The 10984-nt window shown below is 32.6% G+C and overlaps 1 protein-coding gene across 1 annotated transcript in view; it reads left to right on the top strand.

The window, feature by feature from the left end:
- The window catches only part of LOC106463049 (MDS1 and EVI1 complex locus protein EVI1-like), a 13818-nt gene extending 4772 nt beyond the window's left edge, over nucleotides 1-9046 (top strand). The window contains exon 2 of the mRNA XM_022390456.1: nucleotides 5324-9046. Coding sequence (XP_022246164.1) covers nucleotides 5388-6884 — 1497 coding nt within the window. The 5' untranslated portion in view covers nucleotides 5324-5387 and the 3' untranslated portion in view covers nucleotides 6885-9046. The remainder of the gene's footprint in view (nucleotides 1-5323) is intronic.
- Nucleotides 9047-10984: the final 1938 nt, after the last annotated feature.

Below are 10984 nucleotides of genomic sequence, written 5' to 3'. Positions count from 1 at the left end.
GACTATCTTGAACATAGACTGGTCAACAAGAATTCCTGATCTAAGTTCCATAAACGTAGATTCATAAGGCCATGATTATGTTGGAGTATCTTGAACATAGACTGGTCAACAAGAATTCCTGATCTAAGTTCCATAAACGTAGATTCATAAACTGTAACATTGCTAGGGAGTGTAGGGCATGTTTGTTACCGTGTTTCTCTTTTTTTGTCAAATGTGAGTCTTTCTGGCAAGTTAATTCAATCAGATCAACATTATTCGCAAATTCAATTTAGTGAGTAGAGTTTACTCCTAAATGATACTTTAAGTTCAGCTATTTTATTCAGTTGATTGCATAGAAAATGAATTAGATAATATTACTTCTATTAAAGTAGTATTGTCACTCGTGGAAGGTTTTGCATATATATGCATCGCTAAAGTTTATTGTGTAATGTTGTACTCAAGCTTAAAGGACGAAACTCTTTAAGAAAAAATAATAATAATCATTACATGAGTTCAAGAGCAATTTATACAATCCTTGAGGTGCTCAAGCATGGTGAAAAAAATGTTGATTTAATAAATATGGGGCCCTGTTTTACTAGCGCATTACTGGTATTTGGTAACTTCAATCTATGCAACACACGAGCTGAACGACCAGGTCAGAGAACTAAAGGCACAAGCATAGCCTTTTCTAATGTAGAGCTGCTGACCTCAGAGAATGAAATCAGTCTGTAGCATCTACCGTTACAAAGCTACTCGTAATCGAATAATTGGATTGATTATACAATATAACGCGCTCACAATACGCAGTATGTTCAGAAGCGTGTCGCAGGCTCGTACCTTGGTCCTTATGGCTCACAGCATAGCATTAGGCCACGTTTAACTTGACCCATTACTGACAGAATTTCCTAGTTTACTACTGAGTAACACTTTTTTGGATGTTTTTGCTTATATTATTAGTAAATTCAATTGAGAATTATTTGTTTGTTTCAGCGCAAAGCCACATTGGGCTACCTGTTGTGTCCACAACTTGGAATCGAATCCGAGGCTTTAGCATTGCAAGTCTGTAAGCTTACCGCTGACCCACCCGGGAACATCACTTGAGAAAGTAATATTTAAGTACTGAGAACGTTTTGCTTGTCACGGTATATTAATGCATTAGGAGCGGCTTTGATCATTCCCAGTAACAGTATCGAAACCCAATCAGCCGGTAACGACACCAAATAACTGATTGACTACACCTAAGGATAGTATATTACTAGATAAGATAGTATTAACCATACAATTTTAAACGTTCTAATTAGTAAACCTTCTGAGTAGTTCTCTCAGCGTTATTGGACTTTTGATGGTTGGGATACAGGATTACGCCTTGTCAGGGATTAATTATAGGCAGTAACTGGACAGTGGAGAAATATGAAGTCAGTAAAGAAAGTCAAATATAAAAATGTTGCTGCAATGTAAAATAACTTCAAGACTTAAAATGGATTGCGTAGGAGACTTACTACCGTATATATATGGCAGTTTGGAGTTTTGGTTATATAGATCTGTCTATCAGGAAGATATATTTCTTACTATTACTATTTTGAGAACGTTTGTTTGATATTTATTGATAGCTTCTGTTGAAACCTAAGCTAACTATATGGGCTAGAACTAAAAAGTAGCTTATTGATTAAAAAGTCTAATTCTATAGAACTGGCTAGACGTAAATAATGTCATAAAATCAATCCACGAGAACTTTAAACCCTATAATAATTAGAATAATATAATATTATTATATTAATACAATAATGTCATAAATCAATCCACGAGAACTTTAAAACCTATAATAATTAGAATGTATTGAATCGTCAGTTTGATATCCTCGCTATGAACAATATTTTCCCAATATTATTCCATAAGGTTGAGCCAGCTTAGAAGATCTGAGTTGGTTCTGAATCCATATACCAAGCTAAAAATGTAAATTAATCTCCATAAGTATTTAGTGGATTTTTATTTTCATGGTGATTATACATTGAAAATTCTTTATATATCCATCCCCCATCCGAATCTCCTTTACGCTATAAAAACGATCCTTAGTCTACTGAGTCTACAGTGTAGAATATATTCGTAATTCTATAACGACACAACAAATAGAGAACCAGCAAAGCATTTGACGGTGAAGATATAGAAGTGTTCTCATGTACATTTAGAATTTGATATATTTTGCTGACTAATGATATCGTTTAATCCTTAATTAGCAGGAAACCATATCTGAATAATAATAAATTTCATCTGAATGTAAAAGTAATGAGAAAATGATAAAATCAAATAATCGAAGAACTTGTTAGTTTGGGTATTCTTTATTTCAATATTTTCCATTTAATTTGAAGTTTCAGTATTATTACTGATCTTAATTTACCATTCAATGATTTAAATACAATATTCGTCTTCTATCAGGAGCTGCTTCATTTTTTAAAATAAATGAAACTCCAATAGTTTTCAAACTTTGGATATCTTTATACGTGGTTTATCTGACTAAAATATTAAGGTAGCACTCTTTATTTTTCCACAGGAAAAACAAATTGTATTAATGATTTCTGTATTTTTGAATAAGTTGGAGGTAAAAAAAATTAAGCATACATTTACCTGTGGAAAAGTCACTCCACTTATATATAAGGGAAGATATCAAAACTATTGCAACTAGTGTGTACAAATGAATATTGAAAAAATAGCAAACCCATTTTTCTTTAAATTTTATTGATATTATTTGGTTATAATGTTTAATATAACCTCAAATGTCATTATTAACTTCCACACTTTTGAACATTATTTCGATTTGTTAGCCACGTAGATCGATTTCGGACCAACCTAAATCTTGCCAAATTTCGTGAGATATTATTGTGTTAGCAATTGAAAAAATCGTTTATAGCGAGAGTTCCCAATAATAAATGAATGCTTTTTAATCATTGTAAGCTTCCATTTTGCTTGTGACTTGATTTTATTACATTGTGTATTTCTAGCCAGTTTGTAATGTAGAAATTTCTTCATTACTTTATAAGTTATCTCTATCCGTAGACATTATTGATAATCATGGTTTTTGTAACTTTTGTGTAAACTTATAATAGGATAAGTAATACACTGAAGTCTCTAAGATACAAAAGAGAAAAACAATGAAGTCTCTTCACTAAACAAAAATAATATATGCCAAGTTTTCCATTGCAATAGTTTGCTGATTTTTTAGCAAATTATGTTGCGTAACAGTTTGTTCTTTCCTAGAAAAAAGATTTAGACAATTCTATAAACAAACATTTTTGCTAAAGATCTGGATAGTTTTCGTAGATCAGTACAAGCTGTGCTAGCTACACCAGTCAAAATACCTTTATTATACACATTAGATAGAATCAAATGGCCAAGAACCTGTTTTTTCCATAGTTAAATGGCTAGAACTATCAATAAAATTGTTGTATTTATTCATATTGTATAACCTATGTCGTTTTTATACTTTTTCATGGCTTGTTGATTGTCGTTCTCTCATTTATTCAAGCGATTATTTCTTTTTATTCTGTGTTTTTCAAGACTTCTGAAGAAAATAGCTGAGTATCGCTATTCATAATGCTGCTCTTACATCGTATTTCGTGTTTTCCAAGACCTATTAAGAAAACATCTGCAGGTCGTTATTCATAATTCTCCTCCCTCACAAAAACGTTGTTTGTAATAATGACTATAAGATTTTATATTCATAGAATGTTATGAAAGTGAAGTCACAAACAGAAGAATGTATTAGACTTTGTAAGGAAGACGCTAATTTATACTTTCGCAGACAAATGAAAGACAAAAACCTCAAAATAAAAAAGCAAACACATATTTCAGTATTTCTAAAACAGATTATTACTTTAATTATGTACGTGCACTTACGTACTTATGTATCAGCCAAAAACAAGGTTGCGGGTTTCTTTGTACACATTTTATTTGAATTTTGTTAAATACTGTGAGTTCTTTTTTAATTGATTCAATATCAAAATTAATTAAATGACAAATAACTCTCATATAACTTTGTGATAATAAAAGACTGAAAATTTGTCGGTATCGTCAGGTGAGTTTACAAAAAAAAACTGCAATAATAGGCTTAACTAAGTGGAGTTATACAAGATCTCATGCGTCTACTTATTGCTAAAAAACGAAAGTCGTCTTTTGTTTTACATTGAACGATGGGTCTAGGATATTTCAAGTTAACTGTAAAACAACGAGCTCAGTCGCCTGCTTCTGGATTATTTTATTGAATGACCTTAAAGACTAAGCAAAAATCCAATTACACAATATTACAAGAGTATCGTTTAGAAGATCAATAATATCCATGAACCACTTAGTTTCTATTTAAATTTCTTAACATAACTATTTAAAAATACTGCTTCCAGAAATGAACATGTAATGTATTAAATATCCCTTCATCAGAACTAATATAATCTTGTTTGTAAAAAATTATCTGATGTTACTAGAAATCAATCTCGTGTTTGTCATGTTACTGTCGACGAAAAGTACATGTTGACTCTCGTTCAACCTACTTTCTTAGGTAGAATATCAGGTGTTTTAGATATGTGATCAACATAGATAAATATGCTTGTTTGTATGGAGAGGGTATCGTTCCAGATCAAGCAATACTACTTTAGGATTAATACTTGACAGCCCTTTTACAGTGTAACGGTACTACCAACACAGTGGACACAACTCTTCTAAGGTAACTGCACACTTACTGTAGAATTAATAGTTGACAACCCTTTTACAGTGTAACGGTACTACCAACACAGTGGACACAACTCTTCTGAGGTAACTGCACACTCAGATAAAAAAAAATGCTTCCCCGTTTCTCCTGATGAATTAGTATGTCGATAAAATTAAAAGTCAAGTGGAAATACATCCTTCAAACAGAGAGTTGATGTAAAAGCTGTGTGACATAACTGATATGAACGTTCTGAATATAAATTACGCGAGCAATTGATGTGAAAATCGTGTAAAAATTGTAAAAAAAATGATCTATATTATGTAGAGATTTTTATATAACGCATTATAAAAGCAGGAGATATAAAGTAATAATACGACATTTTTTAATTTTTTTTACAATAGTCGAACTTGTATTTGAAAGTTCACAGGATCATTCAAGTACGGCTTTAATGAAGGAATTCATGCAGAAAGCCAATTTATTAAACGTACGTACATTTATCCGATGGTAATATGAGCATTAGGAATCTTCTTAAAAATATGAGTCCAAATAAAATACGAAATAAATGTATTCATATTATTATATTTTTTTTTGTAATTCTATTTACAGAACCTAAACATTTAATCACACATATTTTTTGTATTATTGCAGAAGTGTATTGAGTCTACAGAGAAGTTAGATCGTGTATTCTACCAAGGTCATAGGAGAACATCTTATGGTACTCGATCCCAAGCTGGTTCCTTCCTCTTCTCTCTGTTACCATGGCTACGGAGCTTTGTCTCCGTTCAGTGACAGTTACCGGAACCCACTAATGAAGATGTATAGCCATCATAATTTAGGTTCTCCAAAGCAGGCAACAGTTTGCCCTGACCCTTTAAACCTTGTGCCTTTACCACGTTCCATCCATTCATTTCCAGTGAACTTATCTCCTCCGTGCGATATGGACATGCCTTTTGATCTTTCCAAACATAAAAACAGAGTTCCCGCCGAAGATCGACCTGAATTTCGCTCTAGAGTACAGGAAGACGACGAGCCACTCGACCTTCGGGTCTCGCACAAAAAGATGCCTCGTCTAGAGGACCATACTCCACACAAGCCACACATTTATGACCATACAAATAGCCAATTTACGTCAAAGAACAGGCCAGGAACCCACAAGGACGATGCTTCGTCCTCAGGACTCCAAATGATATACCCTCGCCCTCTCCACCCACTGTTTCTGGAATCGATGTACAGAATCGAACAAGACAAGCCGGCTTTCCCAATTTTTGGGCCCCCTGAACAAGTGACGACTTCCTTAGACTCTAGACACCGTTTTTTAGGCGGTTTTTATAATAACCGATCCTCGTCTTTTAACTTTGTACAGGCGCAGATTGAAAAACTTGGAAAACCGATACACAACATCTTAACCCCAAATTTCAGTAAATCCAAGGAAAGATATTCTTGCAAGTTTTGCGGTAAAGTGTTCCCCCGCTCTGCCAATCTCACCCGACATCTTAGAACCCACACAGGAGAACAACCATACAAATGTAAATATTGCGAAAGATCGTTTAGTATTTCTTCCAACCTTCAACGCCATGTCCGAAACATCCACAACAAAGAGAAGCCGTTCAAATGCTCGCTGTGTGATCGTAGCTTTGGTCAACAGACTAACCTGGATCGACATTTGAAGAAACACGAGTCAGATGGACCGACTATTCTCGACGACTCTCCGAAACAAGTCGAAGTCAGAGATGGGACAGAGACATATTTTGATGAGATTCGGAATTTTATCGGCAAAGTTACCGATTCTCTGCCCACCGATGCTCAGAAACCTTTTAACTCTGCCTTGGACTCTAATTTTCCTATCACTGACCAACTTGAGAGGAGACAATTACTAACTTCAAGCAAAAAGTCTCCTCAGCAGAAGATACCAGTTATTCAAAATTATGATGATAATAATCAAGACAGTTCAAAGTATGAAATCCCCACAGAAGAAGATGATTATAGTAAGCCTGCTTCAAATGGAAAATTATCTGAATACGAATCTAACTCTGATGTAAACAGTGATATGTCCTCAAGAAATGCTACGAGTATCTTCGAAACTGACTGTCATACTGTACATGGACAAGGTGTATCTGTTTCCCATGCAATTGAAGAACCTTCCCAGAATGGTGGCAGTTGTGAAGAGGAAACACATATAGAACATGTTAATGGTGATGACAAGGATTGACATTGCTCAAGCCCTAAATAACCTTCCCTGCTCATCTGTCTGGTAGCCATAAAGACTAGTCAGAAAAACACATCAGTTTGCTCGAAGAATCTAACCAACAGAAAGTTATTTTACCGTTTTCTGTTCAAATGTGGCATTTAAAAAAGAATAACATTGGTAGCAGCTTTAACCTAGAATTCTAGTCAAATCTACTTCGAACGACACACACACATATGCATGAAAATATTAAAAACGAGAACTGATTAAAAATTTGACACAATTAAATTATCTTTATAGCTCAATGAAATAAATGTAAGATAAATATCTAGGGGTACTATCAGGACTTACTCCTAGTGACAACATTGTTAACTTCGTATACGCTGATTATATAATAAGTGATTTTTTTAGAACTGTAACAAAAACCAACAACAGCAACAAACAATCAAATTACAAATATCCATTCTTTTAGTGACAAACTTGTGTAATTCTGAACCTTTCCGAGCCCAAGTCATGTGCAGATTCAATTTATTGCAACATACGAATACGTACGTTACGAAAATATCTGCGTCACTAAAATTACTCTTAAAGACTCTTGTTGGCACACAACTAATTTTCCTTCCATCCTAAGTGTAAACAATAAACAATTATTGACTGTTTACGAGGGCAACAAATGGGCTGTTGCTTGAGAAATCAGTCAATACTTGTTTGATTCTGCCCTTCATCTCTTCTACTTTCAGTTTTATTAAAATCTGATTAACTAACGCTATTACATTTAATATTTAGACAACATCACCGGGCCTACATGAAAGCCTTAGAGTTTAACATTTCATTGAAGATTTTCATCTCATTTAAAGAATCAATAATACATACTTAAAATTTGTAAATTATTTAATTTTGAAAATATAACAGCCCATTATCATGTGATCATAACAATAAATGTATAAAGTATACACCTGTCAAATATCAGCGCAAAGTTTGCTATTGAATGCTGGCGATATTTTTGAATTTGTTTATAAATTAGGCTTAAATGAATCACTGTGTTGCAAAAATTGTCGTCTGCAAAGTTCTGCTACGACGCTGCATACATGGCGACGGCCTTAACAACCGAAAAACACTGATGCCCAGCTTTCAAAGCAACATTGAAAAATGTTTCAGCCAATCACGGCAAAAAATTCATGCTTGGGTACAATAATAACACGTGTTCAACTAAAGTTCTTCTTTTCTTGTCTCTGAAATAGTTTTTTTTACTGGAAATCTCTATCTAATGTTTAATATATATGATTCGCGTGCTTACAGATAGAATATCAGTAATGGGCTGTAATAATTCCAACCACAGTTGAATTACCAATGAAAATGAAAACATTTCGACGAAAAGAGTAGATTTGATTTATTTATTGTTCTATTGTTATCACATGTTAGTGTTTAGTTAATAAAACATTTCTTTCACAATGAACAGAGAACGGTTGTTTCAGAAATTTTCTAACCTCGGATATCAGAGGAGTAGAGTGCGGTGCTACCTGAGACAGTTATCGGTCACAGACTTCCATAGATCAGATCAGGAAAGACAATCTTTATAAACAAGGTCCTTGTTCATCGTCCATACTGAGAGCAGACCATGACTTAATTTAATTCGAACATGACTATTAATGTCTTTAATTTGTGTTAAAACAAAAGACATGTATTCGGGTGAAAACCTGTTTGTTTTCAAGCACTAAGACACACCTTACATTGAAAATTTGTTTTTCTTTAGGAACCAAAACACATCTTAGGTTGGTAATGTGTTTGTGTTAAGGTACACCCAAAAGTGTCTTAAGGACGATAATCTGTTTTAAGTGTTATGATGTAACCTTAGGTGGTGATCTATTTGTGCTAAGATATTATGATGTCTCTTCAGGTGGTGATCTATTTGTATTAAGGTACTATGATGTACCTTCATATGGTGATCTATTTGTGTATGGTGATCTATTTGTGTTGATGTATCTTTAGGTGGTGATCTGTCTGTAAAATTATACAAGAAATCTTTCACTGGATGATTTTCTATAGTAATGAAAGCTAAAGAGGGTAATCAGAATAAATCAGTTCGGTAGTACAAAATATAGCCTGAAATTCTAAGAGAACAAGGCTGAGTTTTGTAGAATATTTTTGCTAATCATATGTTATTTTTAAACTTAAGAAAACTTGAAAATGAAGTGCATATGTATTTATATAAAGTGTTATATAGAAACAAATGAAAATGTCAAATGTAAAGAAAACAACTCAGCATTTCATAAATATTAAAAAGTAAGTAAGCAACTTTCATCAACGTAGTTAAATATCGCTAATGATACGCAACATGCAAGAATTACCAAATTAACTCGGTTATAATTCCTAATAAAAGGGCTTGAGGTGTCGTGGTTACTTTCATTATTTAGAATAATAAGGAAGGTAGTAAAAAGTGCGGGTAAAACTCACACTGGGCTCAATTTTCCATTTTGATTCAAGAAAAGTCAAATTGTATTAATTAAATATAAGATTTGGTGTTTAAACAAAGAAGCGTGATTTTAACAAAAGAAATGTTGCGTTCAAAACGTTGAATTATTTCAAGTCTCACCTCCGTCCACGGTCTGTGTTTATGTCTGTTTTTAGTAAGAATAAAAAAAATGTATTATTTGTTTCAGAAAAAACATTATCTACTAGAATGATGAAATAGTGAATTGCAGTTATAGCATTGATCTGTTCTTTTCATTCTTCTGTTCTGACATGAAAGATTTCAGAAGTTTCTTCGCTTAAAGTACTTTATTATTTACATCGAAACGCGGGAAAGTTAGTGTGATCCGTCCTTGTGGAATGAATGTTTCAGTGTTTTTACATCATGAAAGTTGTTTCCTGATCAAAATATTAATGTATAATTATATAATTATTATTATATTGGAAGTTTCTAGTTTTTAATCTGTGATTTCTTGAAATTAAACAGTTTTAATAGGTTTTAATTGATTAAAAAAAGAATGTGTTGAGTTTTAGTTGTATGGGTAAAAATACATCCCAGTGGTCACTTCAAGTACCTGATTTGGCAAACGAATCAATCGGATCAAAGTCGATAGATAATCGTTTTGTGAAGCTTATACAATTAATGTTAAAAATGTCTCATCCAAAAATTGTATAGTTATAATATTTATTTATAAATGATATCAGAAAGCTATTATTTATTTTGATAAAATAATAAAATAAAGCTACGGTGAAGGAAAAAATAGAAAATCTAGAAACATGTGGTCCTTTGTTTGTTAAGAGAACGTCTACTTTAAAGAATATATTAAGAAATAGTGTAATAAAATTTTAAAGTGTAGATCGTGACTAGCTATAGTATTTATGTGACATGACCAATGTCCACATGATATTAAAAACTCCAAAACTGACGTGAATCCTGTTATTTGTCATGTTTCTTGGATGCTCTTTTATTTGTCATTTCCACTCAGGTGCACATTGTACAGATATTCTAGTTAAGAATATGCCCTAAAATATACACAGAATGATTTCTGTGGTAAAATTTCTCGAAAATAAACTATATCTAGGGCTTACAAAGAACATTTTTCTAAGGGTGTTTTAAAGACATTTTCAGGTGATTTTTTAAAATAAAAAAATGAATGCGTTACGTGTAGTTTTACGCATTGATATCTTCAGTTCCGCATTAAACTGCAGAATGAATTATGTAAGAAGCATTTTATATATTTCCGTAGAATATTTAATTTTTAATAATTCATAAAAAGTATATATGATTCCACAAAACATTTGAACAATACAGCGACAATACATAATTTCACAGGTTATTTAGTATGGCAAGGATTATATGTAATCCTGCATAATATTAGATGTCTTAAGGATTGTGTGTAAATTCACATATAATAATATGTGACAAGGATTGTATGTAATTCCACATATTACATGTCACAAGAACTATGTATAATTCCTATAGGTATATGATGTATAGAGTATTATGTGTGTATATAAACTTTCTGCACCCGGTAATTGTAGAAACATTATGGTTTTGTTACTACTAGAAAAATATATTGTATGTTGTTTCCAAAGACCAAGAAAATAAACACGGCAAAAATCCATAATTTTGTATCTTGTTTTTTTTTAATTTA

Source organism: Limulus polyphemus, unplaced genomic scaffold (genome assembly GCF_000517525.1).
Source record: "Limulus polyphemus unplaced genomic scaffold, Limulus_polyphemus-2.1.2 Scaffold1313, whole genome shotgun sequence".
In the NCBI taxonomy this organism is placed as follows: domain Eukaryota; kingdom Metazoa; phylum Arthropoda; class Merostomata; order Xiphosura; family Limulidae; genus Limulus; species Limulus polyphemus.
Note: the sequence above shows the minus strand (reverse complement) of the source record. Positions and strands in the feature narration are given on the sequence as shown.